Source organism: Mustela erminea, chromosome 18 (assembly GCF_009829155.1).
Source record: "Mustela erminea isolate mMusErm1 chromosome 18, mMusErm1.Pri, whole genome shotgun sequence".
NCBI classification, from domain to species: domain Eukaryota; kingdom Metazoa; phylum Chordata; class Mammalia; order Carnivora; family Mustelidae; genus Mustela; species Mustela erminea.
Window position 1 is genome coordinate 41,568,522 of NC_045631.1, and position 23,285 is coordinate 41,591,806.

Below are 23,285 nucleotides of genomic sequence, written 5' to 3' on the forward strand. Positions count from 1 at the left end.
TGTCTCTGCTGCACACAGGTAGCCAGGAGTGCACGTGGGGCCCAGGCACGGAGGCACCAGGCTGCTCGGGCAGCCCCCAAATCCCTATCCCACCCCTACCAACCCCCCGCGCCCCCCCCCCCCCCGTACAGCCTCCATTAGATCTGTGTGTTAGTTTTATTTTCTTTGCTTTGGTCTATACAAAAAAACCAATAACCAAAAACATAAAGCGAGAATAATAAAACTCTCTGCTGGGACCTCCCCCAGCCCCCCACACCCATGTGCGGGAGGTGGTGGTGGGTTTGAAACAGGAAGGGGAAGAGAAAGCCCCCCCACCGCACACCAGAGGGGTCAGCCAAGAGCACTTCTCAGGAGTCAGCTAGGGCAGCTGTGGGTGGGAAGGGGCGTGAGGGAAACACCCCCAGGGCTCCCGGGAAGGGGCCAGGAAGGGGCTGAAGCCAGCTAAGCGTCCTGGAGAGAGGTGCAGCAGGGCCCCGGAGTGGGGGGACTCACTCTCTGCATCTCTGTCCCATCTCTGTGGTCCGTCCCTGAACTTTTCCGAACAAGCTTTGGATTCTGGGCTTTGGGCCTTGAACCTGGGTCCTGGACACCCCAGGGGATCAGGAACAGCTGGTAGGTTGGGAGTTCGGTGAGACAGTCAGGCCCAAAGAAGGAACCAAAGCACTGTGCGGCCAGGCCCTGCTGGAGTCAGGCTACCCGGGGTGTGGCTGGGGGTGGGGGTGACCACTGGGGGAGGGAAGAGCGTGGGTGATTGAGTCTAAAGCTTTAGTGCCAGGGCCACAGAGGTGGGGAGGGGGTGTTGGGCCCTAGACCCACAGCCCAAGACAGAAAAGCAGGAGCAGATCACCATCCCAAGAAAGACCCTACAGAGGACCTCTGGAGGCGTGGGGTTCGGCGAGAAGTCGCGGCCCTGCTCCCGGGGCTCAGGCACTTTTCTGTCCGCCCCTTTGCCTGCACAGAGAGCCTCTCAGATGAGGAATCGCACCTGCGGGTGGGGGGGGGGGGGGCAGACACAGAGGGGTCAGGGCAGGCCTGCGGCCCCTAGGATCTTGTCACCCAGCCACTACCCACAGGAGGGATGAGGGACCAAGGCAGGCCAAGGCACAGCCCTTCCTTGGGGGAAGCTCAAAAGCAAAAGGCCCCACACTCGATCCCTGCCAAAAAGAGCCAGGGTTTCAGAGGAAACATGACAAGCCTCTGTGAGAAGGTTCTAGAGGGCAGGAAAAGCGTGTCTCGACAGCCCACGGGCATGAGGGAGGGCTGCGAAGCAGGAAGGCGCCATACCGGAGTAGGGCCCGCTAGGCCAGCACGTGGTCCCCCGCGGGGTAGGGGGGCCTCAGGCCGTCGCTGTAGGTGTCAATGGGATAGTCCGGGTCTATCTCCATGTGCATATCCAGGGGGTCCAGGGGCACGTCGCTTGAGTACATGGGGCGGTAGGTGGCATCCATGTCTGGGGAAGAGAAGGCAAGGGCACCTTCTGCGGTCTATAGACCACCCTGCTGGACAGCCCTCAGTCCATCTCCAGGGAGCCTGACCCCTCTCCAACCTCCCGTATCAGGGGGCCTAGAGAGGAGTGTGTGTGGACACTACACAGAGAAGCTGCCTCGGATCCTTCAGCCTTGGAGACATAGAGCCTCTTGTTGCTCACATCCACAGAGAACCCACACCTCAGGCTCCCGGTGGTCCCCGAGGAACTCTGCACACACTTACCATCTGCATAGGGTTCGTTGATGGGGATCATGCTCTGGGCCTAAGGAAAGAGAGAGAAACATTGGGGGAGGGGAGAAGGGTGGACAATATAGGCTCTGGACTGGGGCGTGGGCAGCTAGAGACGGTGCTAGAAAAGGGGCCAGGGAAAAGCAAAGACCCATCAGAAGAAGAGAAGATGAAACAGGGTTACACAGTGCCCCAAGGGACTCCTCTCCTAGGGCATCCCCTCCTAGGGTGGAAGGGCCCACCATTCATGCTTGGGGAAACCCACAGAACTACAACAGCCCTGGGGACAGCAGCGCATGGGACAACATGAGAACAGGTACCAGGGGCTCACCCACCCCTCAGAAACAGATAGTTTGCCCTACTACTCCCATCTGCTAGAAATTGTCATCAGAGATCCGTAATTATAAAATAAAAATCTATGAAGTTGATAGTGTAGTAGGAGCCCCCTTAAAATTGCTGTCCTTGAGCAGTGTGCGACTTGCACAACCATATGTTGCAGCCCAGCCCACGATACTCACAGCCTCCCAGGCAGCTGGGTCATGCTTGAAGAGGGAGTTGGTGAGCTCTACAGACACACGCTTACGGTAATCTGGGTTCTTGTCCTCGGAGATGCGGAACAGGACAGCAGCAGCGTAGGTGGCTGAGCAGAGAGGAAAGGAAAAACCAGTTCAGGCGCCTGCCTCCACCCTGGCTGGAGGACCAAGACCCAGCCCTCCTCTGCCACCCCCTCACCCAGAGCACGCCCCTCACCAGTGCCCTCATTGCGGGAGTGCAGAAGCTCCATGAGTGGAGCCGAGGCCCCCTCAGCATCAATGGCGTCAGCTGCTTCCTTGTCCTGGGCTAGTTCACACAGGACCCCAGCGGCCACACGCTGGATGTTCTCCACTGATGAGTACAGGAGCTGGGGAGAGGGAGCATGGGGTGGGGAAGGGGTGCAGGTGGGTGAGGTGTTAGGTGGGTGGGCAGCCAGTCTCCCAACCCTGTCCATCTCCGCCTTTCTTTTCTGGATTTTTTTTTTCAAGATTTTATTTATTTATTTGACAGAGTAAGACACAGTGAGAGAGGGAACACAAGCAGTGGGAGTGGGAGGGAGAAGCAGGCTTCCCACTGAGCAGGGAGCCCAAGGCGGGGCTCAATCCCAGGACCCTGGGATCATGACCTGAGCCGAAGGCAGAGGCTTAACTGACTGAGCCACCCAGGTGCACCCCCCCTTTTTCTGGATTTAACACAAGCTCCTACTAGAAGGTGTCGAAAAGTCTAAGAAAAGTATAAAGAAACAGGAAAGAAAATCAGCCATAATTCCCCACCCTCTGTTAATACACTGATGTAATACACTGATCAGTTTTTTTTTTTAACCATAATCCTGTTTTATTTATATATATATATATTTTTTCTTTTTTTCTTTTAAGATTTTATTTATTTGACAAAGGGGAGAGACAGCTAGAGAGGGAACATAAGCAGGGGGAATAGGAGTAGGAGAAGCAGCCTACCCACTGAGCAGGGAGCCCGATGCAGGGCTCGATCCCAGGACCCTGAGATCACGACCTAAGCCAAAGGCAGATGCTTAATGACTTAACCACCCAGGTGGCCCTATATATATAAATTTTGATTCTGCTTTTTTTTTTTAAGCATTTTCTTTTTAAAGATTTTATTTTGGGGTGCCTTGGGTGGCTTAGGCACCGACGGCATCCCTTACTCTGAACTCTAGTAATTAAAAAGAGAAAAAATTCCAAAAGCAAAAAATTCTTCAACCTCATTGTATATAGCCATATGATAAAATGAATCATTCTTTTTTAACCATTCCCTTATCATTGGCCATTCATTTTGTTTTCAATTATTATAAGTCGCATACTGTGCTTGCTGGCTGTAGGTATACATTTCTGCCACATTTTAAATAACGTTAAAATGATTTCACAAGAAAATCCCAGGTGAGGGACTCGATCCCAGAACCCTGAGATCATGACCTGAGCTGAAATCAAGTGTCAGAGGCTTGACCAACTGAGCCACCCAGGAGCCCCAGACATGAGTACCTCCAAGGTTCTCCATGCAGATGGCAGAACTGCCTTCTGGGGAGGGTTGGCCATCTTCTCTTCTCCCTGGCGGGCCTGGGGCTGTCTATTTCATCAAATTTTCGCCAGCCCAGGGCGAAGCCCAGGGCACTCCCTTTCCTCCCACCCCAGTTTGATAGTGGAAAATGGAATCTCACTGGGAGCATCAGCTTCCTGCCTCTCAACTCCTGGGGTTGAGCACTGCTTGTTATGAGGGACCTGGGGATTGCTTCTGCCTCTGCCCGTCTAACCACTGGGGTCCTGTCTTAGGGAGCTTTCTTATATAAAAGATATTAAACTCTTGCCTATTGTGACACTTGTAAACATTTTCCAAGTGTGCTACTGACTTTTTCATGCTCTTTAGGCTATTTCTGACATACAGATGATTTTTTTTTTAAGATTTTACTTATTTATTTGAGAGACAAAGATCACAAGTAGGCAGAGAGGCAGGCAGGGAGAGAGGGGGAAGCAGGCTCCCCGCCAAGCAGAAAGCCCGATGTGGGGCTCGATCCCAGGACCCTGGGACCATGACCTGAGCCAAAGGCAGAGGCCTTAACCCACTGAGCCACCCAGGCGCCCCTCACATACAGATGATTTTAATGTTTATGTGGTCGAATCTGGAGGTAATTTTTCTTGTTTGTGATCTATTTCTTGCTTTTTTTTTTTTAATTTATTTTAAGACTTTATTTATTTGAGAAAGACAGAGAAAGCACACAAACGGGAGAAGGAAAAGCAGGCTCCACGATGCTTGATTCCAGGACCCCAGGATCATGACCTAAGCCAAAGCCAGACATTTAACCAACTGAGCCACCCAGGCGTCCCTCTTCCCTTGGTTTTGAGCCTGGAAAGCCTCCATGCAGGGTATGCTAAGCACTCACTCCTGGTGTGGCCACTTTTTCCACACTCCTCCAAAGACCTCTTGCTGCCTGGCCCAGACCCACCAAACCCATGGCTGCTGAGTTCCCCCTTTCTGTCAAGGGGGTGAGCAGGGGTTGGAGGGTCCTCTCCTGTCCACTTGCCCCAGACTCACCTGTACAAACAGGGGGATGGTGTTGAGTCGGAAGATCTCCATGCGGTTCATGGGATCCCGGGCGAGGATGTGCAGGGCTCCAGTGCAGCCCTCCACAATCTCCTCCATCCTCACACCGTCCTGCGCAAGAGGAGTCACTGGGACGTGGAAACCGATGGTCCTTGGACCGGCTACACGCCCCCACCATGACAATCCAACAAACCTCACAGATCCCTGGAGATCACCTCAGTGACAACTTGCCTCCCCGCTTACACACACACGCGCACACTTACATTCACCAACAGGACAACCCGACTCCCACAGAAGGCTGGCTCACCGTGTAGGGCTGCTGTGTGCCTGCAGCCACATGGCGCTGGGCATCCTGGTGAGCCTTGACCAGCAGCTGGACAAGGCGGGGGATAACCGCTGCCTCCTGCAGCGGTGCATGGTTTGCTGGGCACAGAGCCAGATTCCTGATCAGGCCGATGGTCGCCTGAAAGAACAATGACAATGATAGGGACATTTCTTGGGCATCTGGAGAATCCCAACTTTCCAGCATCATCTCCCCCTTCCCTTGTCATCTCTCTGTGCCCCAGGCCAGACACAGACATGCTGCAAGATCTCCAGACCATGAGACCACTCCCAGCCCATGTCCCTTATTCCACTGGATTTGTGGGTTTTCACATCTAATAGCCCCAGCTAAAATGATACCCTATTCCAGAACATTCTACCAGCCCCATGCCTTGATCCTCACCCTTGTCCCTTCTCTCAACAGCTTCCCTTCTCCCAGACACCTGCTTTTCTGGTAAGTCCCAAACCATGATTATCAGGGAGTCTTTGCTATGGCTGACCCCAAAGCTTCCTGCTTTAGTGATATGCACACTGCAGTCAATCCCCAGCAAGGCAGCTCTGGAAAGAAGCCTCTTCCCTGGGGCATCCCATCTCCCAGGGACCACTCTGGCCTCCCAGAGTCCCTCATCTCATCTGACCCTCGAAAAAAGCAGCCAGGAGGGTAGTGACAAAAAGTCGTGAGAGATGAGGATGTGAGCACAAGATAGATGGCCTGCCACGGTCACCTGTCAGTGAGCAGTTAGGTCAAACGCTCCCCTTACCTCCGGCTTGCAGTAGGGACCCACCCCAGGGAGAGATGAAATGTTTTTTTTTTTCCCCTCACTATGGATTGTTAAAAATTCAATGTATAACTCCTTAGACGCATTCTTATTTGTCCTGTCAGACTGTCTAAAATTTTGGGTGCCTGGGTGGCTCAGTGGGTTAAGCCGCTGCCTTCGGCTCAGGTCATGATCTCAGGGTCCTGGGATCGAGTCCCACATCGGGCTCTCTGCTCAGCGGGGAGCCTGCTTCCTCCTCTCTCTCTCTGCTTTCCTCTCTGCCTACTTGTGATTTCTGTCTGTCAAATAAATAAATAAAATCTTTAAAAAAAAAAAAAAAAAAAGACCTAAAGCGTGAGTGGAAGTGATGTGTTCCACGAACCAGCCACACCCCCGGGAACCTGTTAGAAATGCAGCATCTCGAGCCCACCCCAGCCTACAGACTCAGGGCCTCTCTGTCACAGCAGCCTTGCCTGGACCCATCCAGCACCTAAGCCTGCCCACAGAGAGCTCCTTCCCCTCGCCCAGCCCCCACTGCAGCCCCCCACGGCACCTTCACCAACGGCCACTGGTTGGGCTGGTTGAGCAGCTTGACGATGGCCGGGATGCCGTAGTTGAGGCGCACGGAGTTCTGGGCCATCTCGGCCTCGGGGTGGCGGCTGGTGAGGTGGCGCAGGGCGCAGACGGCAGGCTCCGTGATGTCGTCCTTGTCGCCCGCACGCAGGATGGCATGGATGAGGGCCTCCACACCGCTGTTCTGGGTCACCAGCGTCTTATTCTTGCTGTTGTTGCACGTCAGGTTGGACAGAGTGCCCGTGGCGCAGGTGAGGACGTTGACGTCGTCCACGCTCAGCTGGTTCACGAGAATCTTCAGCACACTTTCCAGGCCCTCCTGTGGGTTGTTGGGAAGACAGCGGAGAGGGAGGGAGATGTTGCACTCCCACAAGTTCTCCTCACATCCGTCCCACGGGAGCGAGATGGCCTGACAGGGTCTAAAGCCCACTCAGCCAACAGTCAATGGGCCCTGACCCGTGCCCCGGAGACTTCATCCTGTGCCACTGCTGAGGACACCCCAGGAGAAGGGGGTACTCGCCCCCCCAGGCCACTGCTGCTCAGAGCAGCCGAGGGGCTCCCCCACAAAGCCACAGCCGGCAGGCCAGCTATGAACCCTGGCCTGTCTCTAAGTGCCTCTGCCCCTCTGTGTCCTCAAACCCATGCAGGGCCAGGAGGAAAGTACAGAGGTGGCCACATGCTTCAGGGGCCCAGCTGGCCTGCTCTTCCCAGCCTCTCATCTTTCTGGGCCTTCGTGCTGGCCCCCTCGGGGGTCCCCAGGCCAAATCCAGTTTCGGGGACCATCACTGACCCAGAAGCCTCACTCCTCCCACAGGGAGCCCCAGGGGCCTTGTGGTAGAAGAGGAAGACTCCAGGCTCCGGGATGACACCGCTGAGTCCCAGCTCTGCCATTTACCAGCTGTGACTGAGGGCCATTACATAATTCCCTGGGCCCCTGTTTCTTCACCTGATCACCTGGGTCCCCTAGCCCACCTCTAGCTGTTGAAAGGGGTGAGCAAGCCAAGGTCCGCAAGTGCCCAGCCAATCCCAGCATGTGGCCGGGGCTGAATAAACTGCCTGTTGATGGGGGTTTGGGGCCTCTTCGGAATGGCAGTCGGGCTGGAAGGAGGGATCAGCAGTCTTGTTCTAATACCACGTTTTTCCTTAAACTGTGTGTTTAGCCACCAGAGCCCCCACGTCTCCTGGTGTATCACTGCTGCTCCTTGCAGGGTCTAGGTCGAAACTGGTTTACTGGGACCACCTGAATTCAGCTTAGGAACATCAGCCCCTAGAGCCTGAAGCTAAAGGGATGAGGATTTCAGGGTGTTTCCAGCTTCAGCCACAACACATAAGATTTTGGGCCTCAGGCTCCCCACGGCTCCTAAGGGCAGAGTTCCAGACAGGAGCCTGTGCGCGGCAAGAGGGGAGGATGAGCTGGCTGGGGAGGTGGACCCGGGCCCAAACGCCCCTCCCCCCACCTGTTTGGTGGCCACATCCGAGAGGTTGCGCAGGGTCCAGAGGCAGTTCTGCACGAGGCGGGGGCTGTTGCTTGTCAGGTGTTTGCCCAAGGCCTGCATCCCACCTGGGGCAAGGGACAGGGAGCACGTCAGTCACAGGGAGCACGGCTCACCAAGACTGACTGCTGCACAAGTCGTTCCCCTCCGCCCCCCACCGCTATCCCGGCCCTCCTGGCCACACGGGCCACCCTCGCAGGCCACACTCACCAGCCTCCACAATGGCAGGCTTATTGCTGGGACACACGGAGAGCACCTTGAGCACACGGCTGGTGGTCCAGAGCAGCTTCTCGTAACTGTAGTTACGCATGATCTGCACGAGGGCCTGGGGTCCTCCGTTGGCCAGGATGATGAGCTTAGGGGGAGACAGTGGAAAGTGAGTGGGAGACAAACAGGAAACAGGACAAGAAACAAGGAAAGGAAAGGAGAGGGTGTGACAAAGCTGTCACTACTGAACTTTGGCGAAAACCGGAATCGCTTCTGTGATTACTAAAAACGCCAAAAATTGAAAAAAGGGTAATACACAATGCTGACAAGGATAAAGTCAAACTGTATTAACAGACACCACCACCACCACCACCACCGCTGGAACTAATACAATCCTTCCGGAAGGTGTTTGGCAATCTGGGTAAAAGCCCACAAATATTAAAAACCCGCAGCCTCCCTGATGAAAAAATTGTCCACTCTTTGGGAAAAGCCATGTGCCCAAAGCTGTTCATTACAGCACTGTTCATAAAGGCAGAAAAGCCAGAGCAATCTAAATGCCCTCCCTAAGAAGGTGGTCTGGGGGCCCCACTTCATGAAAAGCTATTTGCCACAACAGAGGGTGATTTTAAGGATGGGGGGGGGGGATTAAAAATACGCAGAAAACAGATGCAACGTTGTACATTTGCCATGGCTACAACCGCGTACAAATGACCCCACGAGATGGCCTTCCGGGAAGCAGATGGAGATAGCGGTGGTTGCGTGAGGACAGTGACTTTTTTTCCTTTTCCTTATCCTCAAAATATTCAGTTCTACGATGAAAGATGTCCAGCTGTGTATACTCATATTTAACCGGAAAAGGGTAAGGACTCAGGGCCAGAAGTTGCTGCTGGGTGCCCTGCACGGTGCCCTGGGGGGCTGTAAGGCGGGGCTAGGGGCGAGGCTAGGGGCGGGGCTCAGCGCACCTTGCTCTCCTGGTTGCCGTAAGCCAGCAGCTGCAGGCAGTCCGTGGTGATGGCCAGGAACTTGGGGTTGTTCTTGTTGAGCAGGGGCACCATCTTCTGCAGCCCGTCGGCCAGACGCACGGCCATCTTGGCGCCCTCCTGGTACAGCAGCAGGTTGTGCAGCGTGGTGATGGCGTAGAACAGGACCGACTCCACGGGGGAGCTGGGATGATGGGCAAGGGGTTAACGTGAGTCGGGTCCCAAGGGGCTTGGTATGAATGTGGGCTACCTCCCCGACGAAGCCTTCCCCATACCAACACCCCTGTGGAAATAGCCCTTGACTTAAAAATCTCATCCTCCCTTGAGCCCCGCCCCACTCTTAGCGATCTCCCCTCTGGGACCATGACTCCTCCTCCTGGGCTCATAGCCCAGGGTTGGGCGCACAGTAGGTCTACTACCATATGGGAGGCCATGTGCTACAGAGGTCCCGGGAGGGAGGGGGTCAGAGTATCTCCAATCTCAAGGAACTCACAGCCTGTAATGGACATAAGGAGGAAGACCAAGGGACCTTGCAAGGTTGGGAAAAATATGAAAGGCAAAGAACACTCTCTGCTGTTCCCTCTGCCCTGGATCCTCTTCCTTTCGTTGACAAGGGCCAAACCCTGCTCATCTGTCAACACCCTGCTGTTAGTGTGCACAGCTGGTCAGAGCTCTTGAGCAGTGTTGGGCAGACCGCTCTCGAACCTATACCATATCCTGGGAATTAACGTGCTCGTTCCTTACGTGCCAGTCTTCTCTGCTTGGCTGTGAGGAGCTGAGCTCCAGGACTGGGCATGGAGTTGCACCTGGCACACAGTAGGTCCTCAATAAATGTTGTATGGAAGCCCAAGGGAAGGGAGGCCCTGGGATCCCACAGTAGGTAGGGGTGGGTACCTGAGCATGCGGACCAGAGCAGGGATGCCGCCTGACTTGAAGATGGCGAGCAGCCCCTCACGGTGGTGGGAGAGGTTGTGCAGGATGCTGGTGGTGCAGCGGGCCGTGTCCAGGTCACTGGTGTTCTGCATGGTGCGTACCACGGCTGCCACCAGCTGGGGTGAGCCCATCAGCGCCCGCCGAGACGCCTCTTTCTTGGATAGCTGGTTCACAATCATGGCTGCCTTGGTCACTACCACCTGAGCGGGAGGGGAGGGATGGGAAAAAGTGAGCAGATGGGCTGGGCCAGCTGTCACAGAGAGATGGAGAGGCCCAGTGGCCCCCTCCACAAAGTTCAGAATGACCCAGCTCAGACTCTCCCCTCCCTGCTGATGGGGCCCGTGGTAAGGCCATTCCCTGCAGACCCCTGTCCTCTCCGCTCTCTGTCCCGCCCCCGCCCCAGCCAGGCCCCTCACGGACCGGGTCCTCATCGTTGAGTAGTTTGGTGAGTTCAGGCAGGGCCCGGGTGGCCAGCTCGGCATCGTCCTGGTAGTTGATGAGATGTACAATGGCTGACTTGAGCAGCTGGGATGGCTCGGCCAGCCGCTGCAGGTTAGTGCTCTGGCCATCCACCTGGGTGGCCAGCAGCAGCGAGCTGTCTTCCCCTGTCACACCAGGACACATGGCCTCCCGCACTCGCTTGGCTCTGGCCGTCGTGGACATCTGGTACTCCAGATCACCTGGGGGTTGAGTCATGGGCAGGGACTGAGCCATACAAGGTGCATTGTGGGGGGACACTGGGGAGCAGGGCATGCCTTGTAGACAGACCACCTGTGTCCTTGGGACTGACCCCGACCAAGGCCCCAGTTACACCCCTCACACGGTTCTGCCACTAACCGGGGCGGTTAAGTCAGCCGTAAAATGGGGCGCCACCTGGTCTGCCCATCATAGAGAATTCTTAGGGGAATTACATACTAGTTATAAATCCCTCTGAAAAAAAGGGATCATTACATCACTACGAACCTGTTCGTGAATGTTACTATTCACAGGAATATTTAACATCTTTTGAGTATTCACTATGTGCTTATCAGTGAATTAAAAGTTTTTCTTATATTTTCTCATTTATCTCCTAATAACCCTACGAGATAAGTAGTATTATCAGCTCCATTTTACACATGGGGAAACTGAGGCACAGAGAGATTCTAGGAGCCCAAGCTGGGGTCTGAACTCAGCCTGACTCCAGACTCCTGACTCCTTAACAATCAGGTTGGGGTAGCAGGAGACAACCTAGGTCTCCTTTCAACCCTGAAATCTCATGATTCTAATTACTCATCATCTCCAAAAGAGGCAAGTCTCCCATTACAGAGGCAAGCAAAGAGAGGCCCCGAGGGCCACCCAGTATCATACAGATCAGAGGGAAAGGTGGGAGTGTGGGTTTCAGAAAATACGAGGAGGGTTCTCAGCTCAGACTCTGGGTTCCACCCCCTGGGTGAGTCCAGGAGTCCTATAAGTAGGTGCCCAAGCTTCCCAGGCAGCCCTGCCCTGGGCAAGTGTCCAGATGCCCCGCGGAGAGAGGCGGACATTCCACCCTCCAATTATTCAGGAAGGAGGAGATACCCACAGAGCTTTCCCACCTGAATGCTGTACTTTGAGCTATTAACACAATGGCTGGCCTCCGCGCACTGTCAGGAAGGAGAGTCCTGGGCACTGAGACTGAGCTCCACAGGGCCTCCACCTGGCCCAGCCCACCCCGCACCTGTCCCAACACCCACAGCTTAATGTTCGGGGCCCTCGGGGCCCTGGAGGCAACCATGGACAGCGGTCCTAGGGCCCACGTACTCCTCTCCCCCAGAGAGGCCAGCACCCCAGCCAGAAGCCCCAGGCCCGGGAACCAGCAGCTGGGTCATCTTGCCACCACCTAGCCTCAGCCTACCTGCAGGTCTCCTCCTACCCTCAATGGGAGCCCTACCTCCCCATCAAACTTGAGGCTCCTAGAGCAAAAGCACCATCTTCCCCGACAGACCAGGGGTCCCCTGAGGGCAGTAGGGATGCCTCGAGGGCCAGGACCATGCCTTCAGACTGGCAGGAAAGGTCTTCACTTCCCCCCGCCCCACTAGAGGTTCAGGGAAGAGGAATCTACCCTCTCTCAGATGGGGGAACCCCAAAGTAGCTGTGCCTCCTCCCTCAGACAGGAGCCCCCCAACCAAGTCTGTCTCCTTCTGCTGCGCCCTCCCTCCAGGGCCCAGGCTGTTTTTCTGCTGAAGTATTTCCGTGGAATAGTTTCCATGCAAGAGTCCCCGGTGATCCTGACCTTGGCTCTGGGGCACCGGGGTGTAGGTGGTGGTCTTCTTGAGCGTGTACTGGCGCCCGCAGGCATCATCCTCTTCCATGATGCCCTTGCTACTGACCGAGGGCACACAGGTGTTGGCACCCGAGTGGATGCCAGAGTCATAGGTGTATGTCTGCTGCCACTCAGTCACCTTGATGGGTTGTTCGATCAGGTTCATCACTTCCATGGCGGCTGCTGGGGACACAGGAATGGCAGGAAATCAGCTGGCTCCAGGGAGGCATCCCATGACCTGGTGTAGCCCGCAGCTCCAGCCCATCCTCAGGTCCAAGGGTGAGTCCTGGGCTTAGATCTCTAACCTCCAGCCCAGGGCGGGGTGAGCCCCATAGGCAGTGGGGCAACAAAGAGCCAGAGGCCCCAACCCAGCCCTGAGCTCGCTCACTTCACTGTGCCCGCCCAACACTCCCAGAGCAAAAGATACACAGGGCCTCCAGCAGCTTCTGGGGTCCCGCAGACCCACCCCCGTGCACTGGGGCTCCCTGGGAAAGTCTCTGATGAGGTACCTATACCCCAAGCATTGAGCAGGAAACTGGGTGGGGCAGGGAAGCAGTCAGACGGGTTTCTCCGGAGTGCCCTGGAGGCCACTGGGAGCCGTCAAAGTCTCCCTTGAGACTCCAGGATTTCAGGACCTTTCCTGAAGATGGGGTGGGATCACAAGAGATCCCAGAGGCCCAAGTCCTGAGATCCCTGTCTCTCCAGCACCCCAGATCCTAGAGCCTTTTCCAGAATTCCAAGCCCCAATGACCATTATCAGCCACACACTACTGGGCCAATTCCCCTCTCCGTAGAGCCCAACCCTCCTTTGCAAAATGGGGTACCACGTCCCTTGCAGGTTCTCGTAGGGCAGATTTGTAAAGGACCCAGCTCAGTGCTGGGCACATCGTAGGTGCTCAGTGTTGGTGACCGTGGCCATGCCCATGGCCCTGCCTGTGCCATGTAGCAACACCGCCTCTTTTTCAGGGGGGTTTTCTCACCTCCTGTCCTCCTAAAACCCAGACTAGAGGTAAGGGATAGAGGAGGCCTGGGGTGGGGGTGGGGGTCACTGCTATTCAGGCACACCTCCCTCTCCCTGCAGAAACTTGGGGGCACCTGAGATTCATGAATTGCTGGGCCCTACTGTGGACCAGGGTAGTGAATTCTCTCCTGGTCTGCTGGGCATCCCTGTCCCAGGAGCTGACCTCCAGAGTCCTGCCCTTGGGAGGTGAGGCCCAGGAAGCTATGCTCCAGGGAGGGCCTCTACCCCTCTCCCCCAACTAGAGCATTCTCGAATGCCATCACCCTCCTGAGCATGTGCTCCCCCTTTATGGACAGGGAGCCGAGGCTCCACCAGGGGAGGGGGCACAGAAAAGAAATGGCAGAGCTGGGGCAGGGCAGAGTCGTGACAGACACTCGGGTCTGTGCCCTTTGCACACACAGTGTGGCGTCAGACAGCAGACCCCAGGCCGGTCCACCCACAAAGGTAGACACGACGCAGCCCCTCATACCTACTGTCCCCTCCTGATGGGGGTCCGGGTGAGGCCCAGCACGTTTCAGCTGGCTCAGCCTGGCCCCGCCCCAGGACGAAGTCAGCAGGGTCTGTCCTCCCAGGGCCACCCTGGTGGGGGGTGGCTTGGGGAGGATGTATGATCCTCAGGCCTCCCTGCCTTTTATGGCAACACAGGCTCCTTCCCTGCCTGCGAGCGCACCTGGAACAAGCAGAGGCAGGAGCCAAACCAGCTCCCAACCACCTCCTTCCTCTCCTCCCTTCACCCCAAGTGACTCAGAGTTTCGAGCTGATAAACAGAAGCAGGCCCAGAGCGCCCCAGAGAGCAGGCTCCATGCCACCAGCTGCATCCAGCTGCTTCCCAGGCACCAGCAGCCGCCCCCGGGGAGGAGCCCTGGGCCGTGCCAGCACTGCCAAAGGGAGGTAAAGCTCTAGAAGCTGCACAGATCTAGCCACTATACCAGGTAGAAGGCTGAGCCCACAGCTGGGCCCCAAGGTTGTCCTCAGATCTGCTCAAGACGAACTGGAAATCTCCAGCCAGGATCAGTAAGAACACCCCATCGGAGCCAGGAAGAGCCCTCCGCAGTGGAAAGCGCTGCCTGGCCCTGGGGGCTTCTCAGCCCAACCAGAGAGGCGCAGGCCTCACCCCAAACTTCAGGGCTCACACCTCCTCCTCTTGACGGCCCCATAGCCACAGGGACCACCGAGGTCAAGGCTGGCCACAGGAGGGGGATTTTCCCAGCAGGCCCCTCAGCATCCCTGCCAATCCAGGCTTGAAGCCAAGAGAAGCTGAGGGCTGATGGTTGGCAGCTGCCCAGGGAGAGACAGAGGCCACAGAGAGGTCAAAGGGTCCACGGGGCGGGGGCGGGGAGGCCACACAGCTGCTTTTACTGTCAAATGAATCTCCCGCGAGCCTCAGAGCCACCTGGGCGGGCATGTGTGGTGCCCAGTTTCCAGCTGAAAAGACAGAGAGACACCACCCTGAGAACAGGGCAGCGATCTGCTCAGATCAGGGTTCTCCTTGCGGCACACCGGCCTCCAGCCCACTCACGGGGGCTGCTCCCCTGGCTCCTGACAGTGGAGGAGAGGGGGCCAGACACCAGTGTATGAGGGGGCAGCCAGGGCAAGGGAAGTGTGGAGCCCCTTGCCAGCAGGCACAGAGGCTGGGGAGGCCCAGACCGCTCACAGCTGGAGTCCCAGGCCCTGGCCCTGGTCCCAGCTCAGCCACAAGCTTACTGGTGTCCTGAGACGATTCCTTGCCCTCTGTGTGTCATCTACAGGAAGAATGGCCCAGCTGATCTCAGAGGAACAGGGATCTCTAAGACTCAGGCGTCCCAGGACAGACAAGAGAAGGCTCAGGGTGGACCAGGGGAGACACGGCACACAGTTCAGGGAGGACCCCCCCCCCCACACACACACACACCAGAACGCTTCTCCAGGAATGGATCCCAGAGTGAGCTCCTCCTGCAGCAGGAAGGCCAGGAGTCAGACGTCAGGCAGTACTGTGCGGCCGCCCCACCTTTCTCCTCACGGGCTCACAGGAAAAACAAGGGAATTCTCTCACCAAGAAACAGAAGTGCTATTTTGGCAGTTCCCACGGTGCAGGGGGCCGCACCCAGCTTGGTCTCGCCCCTCTCCACCCTGGACCAGAGCAGGCCCTGCCACAGTGCCCCCGGACAGAGCTGGGGTGGAAGTGGGCGAGACAGGCGTGGGCCCTGCTCCTGAGCTCCAGCCACTCAGCGCCGGGCAGAGCCAGGCAGAGGCAGACACGGGGCGGGCAGCCTTCCTTTCCGAAGGGCATGGGGGGCCTTTGTTCAGCAGCTTGCTCTCTCCTGCAGGCCTGGGGCCACAAAGGCTGGGAAGTCAGCTCCGAGAGCACAGGGTGCGGTGCCAACAGTACCGGGGATAGGAAGAGAAGCCTGGGCCCTGGAGAAGGGGCACCAAGGAACCTCCCCACGGAGGTGCACACTGAGTGGGAGGGTGCAGGTGACCTTTGGATATACCCTGCGCTCCATTCCTGCTTCCTCCCCAGCAAGGCCACCCCAGCGGGCTGTCCCTGGGCACCCTAAGTCTGAGTGGGTCCCAGCACAGGGAGGTCCAGTCCTGACATTCGAAGTCAGGAAGTAACCACCCCCGGCGTGCCAGGCGGGCTCAGTGGGAGGACCAGGAACTCTTGATACTGGCGGCGTTGTAGTGTCTAGCCCCACATTGGGTGTAGCAATTGCTTAGAAATAAAATCTTTTTAAAAAACGAAATAAAAACAAAAACCCTGATGCAACATGGGGGCTTAAGTGGGTAGGAGAAGAATCAATGAAACAAGATGGGATTGGGAGGGAGACAAACCATAAGTGACTCTTACTCTCACAAAACAAACTGAGGGTTGCTGGGGGGAGGGGGTTTGGGAGAAGGGGGTGGGATTATGGACATTGGGGAGGGTATGTGCTTTGGTGAGTGCTGTGAAGTGTGTAAACCTGGTGATTCACAGACCTGTACCCCTGGGGATAAAAATATATGTTTATAAAAAATTAAAAATTAAAAAAAAAAATTGGAAGGGGAGGTGAATCACGAGAGACTATGGACTCTGAAAAATAATCTGAGGGGTTTGAAGTGGCGGGGGGGTGGGAGGTTGGGGTACCAGGTGGTGGGTATTATAGAGGGCACGGATTGCATGGAGCACTGGGTGTGGTGAAAAAATAATGAATACTGTTTTTCTGAAAATAAATTAATTATTAAAAAAGAAAAAACAAAAAAACAAAAAAACAAAAACCCTGCCCCCAGAGCTACCTCAGGCCCCTGCCCCCTCCAGCACCGCTGTCAGTGCTGGGCACGGCTGGGCTGGGCAGCACGATGCCAAGGTTCAATGAAACACCTGGAAACACGGACAAGAATGGGCCGCCCGGGAGGCCTGCGGGAAGGAGGCTTAGACACACTGCATGAGGGAGCTTGAAGAGCAGGCAGGGCCCTCCAGAAGTTCCTCAGGCCAGCACCCTGTGGACACCGATCACAGCTCCGTGACAGAGGGAAGGGGCTTTGGGCAGAGCAGGAGAACCTGGGAGTCAGAGGAAGGGATCAGTCCAGCCCTGCCACTCACTGGCTGCATGCCCCTCAGGCAAGTCATCTGATTTTCTTAAGCCATCTGCCAAGTAGAGATGATCCAGCCACTCCTTTCTTCAGACCCCATGTGGTGGATCTCACACAGCCGTGACCGACTGTGACCAGGGAAGCCCTCTTTCAATAGTAAAGGCCCAGGCCAGCTTTCTTCTACTAGCCGAGCGCAGACATGGCAAAGGAGGAGCCCAGCAGAGCCAGGCCTGGCAAGGTGGCCAGCAGCCAGCCTGCTTTTTGGGGACCCAGGACCAGGGAGGGTGTCTGTCTCCCAGCCCTAAGCCCAATACAATACAATATTGGGGGTGGGGTGTGGCTGGGGAGGAAGTTATGTCTGGTCCAGGAGAGGCGACCCAGTGCTGCCCACTGCCCTCTCCTCACTCCCCTCTTCCCGGTCACGTGGGCTGCCTCCTGCAGCCAGGGGTGGCCAGGCCAGTCAGGCTGGGACATTCCCCACATAACAGTCCCCAAAGAGAAGCTGGGCTGAGCAGGGTCACCAGCCCCCACCCTTCCTGTCTGTCTCTGACTTCAGATCTGGCCAGCGGTCCCAAGAACCGACCGAAACAGACCCTAGTAAAGTAGAGACAGACGTGACTGCTTCCCTCTAGAGCCCTGTCTCCCCCATCAGGCTGAGGCTTCCCAAATAGGCCTCTCCCGTCAAGACTGGGCTCCAGCAGGAAACACCCCCACAGATTAGAGGTTCCTGGACAGATTCTGTAGTCTCTCCTTTCAGAATGGTGATTCTGAGCAGGCAAAGACCGAAATGGGCACCACCTATGGCCAAGGGCCCTGGGGACAGGAGAAGACAGAGGAGCCCATCCTCCTGGATGCTTCCAGAGGAAAACCCTCACTTCCGGTCTGGAGGACAGCCCAAGCTGCTGCCCAGGCCTGGATGGGGGTGGGGGAGGCTCAGGTCAGGCCGTCCCAGCTGCTGTTTGTTTACTTCCATCTGGGCTCCTTCCCAAAGCAAACAAATCAGGGTGGGAAAATGAAGGGGACTTGGAGGAGAGGGAAATGCAAGGCCAGGTGGCTCGACCCCAAGAACCTCCGGGCTCCCCTGGAAGAGGGCTCCAGCTGGAGCTCCAGTCTCTGCTGGTGACCCTCTGTGGGCAAAAACCCAAACCGGTGGATCACCCCAAACCAGGGCTCCTGAGACTGGAAAAACACTGCAGCCAGCCTCAGGAAACAACAAAAGGTTGACTTATGTCAGTAAGGCCCCACACACCAGTGTCCCCAAGGGGGCTGGGCAGACCTGACCCCAGCTGGTATCCCCTCCTTAGGGGGTGGTCCCCCAGGGTTCATTCTGCAAGGATCTGCCTGACCCTCTCTCAGGAAGTACAGGAAGAACCAACCCTGAGTTCCCTGATTTGCTGGAGAAAACTAGGATTTGGATCAAGGTTTGGTTAAACTGTGTTATTGTATACAGGGCATGAGATCATCAAGGCAGAGGCTAAGAAACAATAAAAGAGAGGGGAAAAAATGTTAGTGGCGGGATTATGGAGTAGGATTATGGGTTTTTTTTTTCTTCTCTTGTAAACTTTTCTAAACTTTCAATTATTTTTTACAATGATCAGATATTACTTTTCCATCGAGAGAGAGGAGGAATCAGAGCCCAACCTCCTCCTCATCCCCAAATAAACATACTGATTGCTCAGCCCATCCCAACTCTGCCTGTCCCTGACCCTCAGCCCAGTGTCCCTACAGTGGAGAGAAGGCAAGGCCTGTGAACCCACATTCTGCAGGTCACAGAGAGCTGAGCTTCTTATCCTGTGGGCCCCCAAAGGCTGAGGTGCCAGGAGGCTGAGCAAAGGACTTTCTCTTCAGGCCTGGCCAAGGAAGTTGCTAAAATTGGGGCAGCCCATGCCCCCAGACCTTCATCAGATTCAACCATGTCCCAGGAGAGAGGCCTCAAAACGTCACTTGCAGGGACACAAAGCTGGGTGACCTGCCCCAGCCACACCTCTCTTTCTCTTTGTAGAGGGTCACAGGGCCGGCCAGCTCAAGGATACCTGTCCCTCTTACTGCCAGGACTCTCTTCTCTCAGAAGATACCAGACTGTGACTTTCCCCAGGGACCCCAACAGACCTCAGACTGGCACCAAAGGTACTGAGTCCTGCCTGCACTCTCTCCTGGGCCACAATGGCGCTCCTCCAGCTCCGGCAGACAGAGCCCAGCTTCCTCCTCTTCAGAGAAGAGTCACCTCTGACCTTCCATCTCTCCCTTTTACTCAGCAATGCAAGATCTCATCTCTGACAGACAGGAAGTCCTTCCTCCTGTCTAGCCACCATTCTTTCCCTAAGAACATTAGTCCCAGGGGCGCCTGGGTGGCTCAGTGGGTTGGGCCTCTGCCTTTGGCTGAGGTCATGATCTCAGGGTCCTGGGACAGAGCCCCGCATCAGGCTCTCTGCTCAGTGGGGAGCCTGCTTACCCCTCTCTCTCTCTGCCTGCCTCTCTGCCTACCTGTGATCTCTGTCAAATAAATAAATAAAATCTTAAAAAAAAAAAAAAAAAAGAACATCAGTCCCAGTGGCTCTTGTGTCCCCAGGGGTGATGGCACCCTCTTTATAGCATCAGTCAGGACTGAGATCGTGGTCTTTCCTTCTCTGTCACATCAAGTCCCCTCAGCCTTCTCTTCTCCAGGATCAATAATCTCCATGCCCAGGGTCCCCTCTTGACCTCAAGGGATCCAAAAACCCAGTGCTGACAGACTCAGTGCCTGGTGTGCACCCATACAGAGAGAGGCTCCATATCCCAGGCCCATTCTGGTGTCTGGAGCCCAGTGGGCAGAGGCGCCAAAGCCAGGCGGGTCTGACACCACCACCCCCGCTCAGGGACCAAGGCTCTGGCTGACCCCAGCTTCCAGAAAGAGGACAGCCAGCTCTTGGCCCCAGAGCAGCCAGGCAATACTGACTGGCACAATCCTACAGCACCATGGCCCAGTCCTAAATCTCTCATTTCTCCCTTTTCCCCAGAGACCAGGCTCCCCTTGATCTTGGCCCAGCCCCAACCCCCAGCAAAGCAGGAAGCCCCACTTCCTATACAGGGACAAGCCCAGAGCAGCCAGGATCTGGCCCAGCACAAACCAGGAGGCGGCAGCAGCTTTGACCCCTGCCCTCCTCTCCCCCCCACCAGCCTCCTCCACACATGGCCACAGGCCCTGGCCTTGGGGAGATGGCCCCCTCCCCCAAACTAAAAACCAAGCCAGGGAGCTTTCAGAGGGCTGGAGGCGAGGACATGAGTCACCCCCTCCTGACCAACCTGCCCCCACCTTCACTACCCACACAAACCTTCCTGGTTCATTTAGAATTGTCTTCTCCCCAAAGTCCCAAGCAGAGGCTCTCCAAACAGGTGGCACATTCTTCCCAGAGCTGTGGTGGGTTGATACGTGGTAAGATGGGTTCTGGGCTTGGAACCAGAGGACCCAAAGGCTAGTCTTGGCAGCTGCTTGGGTCTCACTCTGCAATCTCTGGCACTTTACTTCACTTCCCTGGGTTTCAGTTTCCTCGTCTGCTGAATGGGGCGATTATACCTGCCTCTAGGGACTGTCCTAAGGAATGAGCGAGAACGCTCAAAGAGAAGGCTTGTATCTGTAAAGCCCTCCTGTAAAGCATTCTTAATTACCATTTGTCAAATACTATTGGGCAGTGGGTATTACTCCCATTTTTCAGAGGTCACTGAGGCTCAGAGAGATGAAGGGACCTCCCCGAAGCCACACAGGTAATGAGTGGCAGAGCTGAGACTCAAACCCAGCTCAGACCACGCCCATTTCACTGTGCTTAGATTGGCCCCCACAGTCCTTCCACTGACAGTCAATCACCCCATCTCATTCTCGGGCAGCCCCTCTCCTCAGGGGGACCTGCCCCTCCAGCCTCCAGGAAGGGATCGTTCTACACTTTGTTCCTACACATTCGCGAAGCCTTGGCCCTGGCAGCCCCAACAAAGGCTCCAGAAGGAATGGGGGTGGGGCAAGGTGGAGAGAGGGTTTCTGTCACCCAAGCTAGTGCTTCGTCTAGCAAGAAATGACTCATTGGATCCTACCTTTTCCCCTCCTACCTCCAGCCGGGAGAACCCTACCAGTTGCCACCAGGAACCTCCTCGTAATACTTCCTCACTATTATCTTTTGATCACAGCCACAAACCAGATTAGCTAAACTTATCATTTAACCAATGTAATTACAACGCCATCCCCTCCTCCACTCTGGCACATGGAAGAGGGAAAACAGGTTATTTTGGCCCAAATTCCATGACCTTTTGGCTCCCCAGAGGTACACTACCCATTAAAGAAGGATGAGGTTCCCTCCTCCTCCTTCCCCTCCCCCAAGGCACTTCAGGGGGATGGGTCTGAACCCTCCCCACTCCCCCAACTACAACCTAGAAAGGGGTGGTAGGGTCTTCCCAACTGAGTTAGGCCAAGCAGCCCTGATTCCTTCCAATACTCCCTTCACCCCGGGACTGAGGGAGAGCCTGGCTCTTCCATTTCCCCAAGGAAGGTGGCATCCAAAATCCTGCAGAAAGATCACACTTCAGATTTTTAAAAACCAGTGCTCAAAGCCTGGGGATCTCCAGCTCTGACCAGGGAAGGGGCCCTCAGTAAACTGGGGGGCTCTCATGCCTCTCTCCTGAAACCTTGTCCCCATGCCTGTCCCACTCGCCCCACCCAACTCTCTCAGGAAGGGGAGGCTGGGAGACTGACTGCAAAAGCCTCCAGAAGGAATTGTACCTTCAAAATCCAGAAATCAAATGGCAACCAAACCCCAAGCTCCACACTTTTCAGCCTCAAAGACCATCCAGCTATATAACGTGGGGGATGGGGGAGAGTGGAAAAAAAGGCCAGAACAATCGCTCCCCCCACCCTCGTTGGTTTGACCGGGCCCTGCCCCACCCCCATTCCTGGGGAGGGGGCAAAGCTTGAGAGAAAGCCACTGGCGCAAGCCTCAAGCGAGGGGGTGTGGTGGTCCCCGGAGGCAGGAAGAGAAGGAAGAAGCGGCTTCCCCTTTGGCCCACGCCCCCCACCCCTGCCCCCACCTCTGGTCCCAGGAGCCCAGCAAACAGGATGGAGGTGGGGGCAGGGAGGACTGGGTCAGAGCGCAGGCACTGGCCCTGGCTCAGCCGTGCCGGCTGGGGGAGGGAGCTTTGCTCCAAGACTGACCCCCTAAGCCTAAGCCAGGGGGAAAACCCTTGGGCAAGGAGGCAGGAAAACCCGCAGAGAAATCTGCGGTGAATACTTCCTCCTAGAAAGTTTGTTTGGGGTGATTTTTTTCGACAATAAGAGGTTAGTGAAGAAGAGTAGTCCTGTTCCCTGTCGACGCTCTGGTAGCAGCAGCTACTGGAAACTGGGCCAGGGAATTCTCCAACCAGCCACGACCCCTCCGCTCAGACCCCAGTCCGGGCCACGGACGTTAGACACCAGCTGGCCGCGCAACCCCGGTCCTTCGCCAGTTCCCCTGTCATTCCATCCCACCTCCGATGGCAGAGCCCTAGCCCGGCACCCACCCGGGCGGAGGGAGGCGCGGCAGGTACTGCACGGACGAGTCGGGGAGCTGAAGGGCCGGGCCTCTGGACTCCGAGTGCTCACCTGCTCCGCAGGTGGGGCCCGCGTCGCTGGGAAAACGTGTGCTCGGCCCCCAAGGTTGGGCAAGCCGGGCGCAGACAATAGGGCCCCACCCAAGCCTGGGGGAGTAGAGAGGGAGGGAAAGCGAGGATGACGCGTGAGGTGGGGTGAGGGTGGCCCCAAAGACACCAGCGGCAGCAAGTTTCCCCAACTGTACATTCCTGACTACAGAGTGAGCCCTGGGACGCCGAGGAGCAAGGCTAAGTCTCCCTCGCAAGAGTCAGAGCGAGAGTCGGGGACTCCGCGTCGGGCGAGCTCCACCGGCCGCAGGTCAGGCGCGACCCCAGAGGCACCTGCCCTCATCCCTCCCTGCCCTTCGCGGATCTCCGGCGCTCGCAGCCCCCAGCGCATTCCGCCGGAATCTCGCGCCCCCTGACTCGCCGCGCCCAAGCGCTCCAGCGCGCCCCCTGCCGCTGGTGCAGGGTGGCGCTCTGCGGCTCACTCCCTCACCTGCCGGGAGACGGCGGGGATCGACCTCTCGGTCGTTCGCCGCCCTTCCCTCGCCCCAGCGATCCCTGCCCCGATCGTCCGCACCTGCTTGTGGAGCCTGGCCGGGCTGGGTGTAGGGGTCGGGCCGGGCTGGGAGCCGGCGCGGGCAGCGAACTGAGCTCGGCGCGCTCGGGCGGCGGCTGCTCCGGACTCTGGCCAAGGCAGCAACTCAGTAACCGAACAAAAGGCGAAGGGACCTGACAGCCAAGCCACGCCTCTCGCCCCCTCGAAGCTCCGCCCCT

General features: G+C 56.6%; 1 protein-coding gene across 3 annotated transcripts; it reads right to left on the minus strand.

The window, feature by feature from the left end:
- Positions 1 to 137: 137 nt before the first annotated feature.
- JUP (junction plakoglobin) lies at positions 138 to 23,213 on the minus strand. Of its 3 annotated transcripts, none has more exons than XM_032320506.1 (15): positions 23,089 to 23,213; positions 12,320 to 12,532; positions 10,489 to 10,748; positions 10,030 to 10,268; positions 9,118 to 9,319; positions 8,159 to 8,303; positions 7,913 to 8,016; positions 6,436 to 6,774; positions 5,111 to 5,266; positions 4,795 to 4,914; positions 2,467 to 2,617; positions 2,235 to 2,356; positions 1,711 to 1,750; positions 1,285 to 1,450; positions 138 to 985 (listed from the first exon to the last, which is right to left on the minus strand). In XM_032320506.1, the coding sequence occupies exons 2-14, from the start codon at positions 12,522 to 12,524 to the stop codon at positions 1,299 to 1,301; spliced, it is 2,235 nt and encodes a 744-aa protein (XP_032176397.1). In that variant the 5' UTR covers positions 12,525 to 12,532; positions 23,089 to 23,213; the 3' UTR covers positions 138 to 985; positions 1,285 to 1,298. The 3 variants fall into 3 exon arrangements, with proteins under 3 accessions (XP_032176397.1, XP_032176398.1, XP_032176399.1); XM_032320507.1 differs by having other exon boundaries at positions 12,320 to 12,529; positions 23,089 to 23,212; XM_032320508.1 differs by lacking the exon at positions 23,089 to 23,213 and adding an exon at positions 23,005 to 23,068.
- Between the last annotated feature and the right edge of the window lie 72 nt (positions 23,214 to 23,285).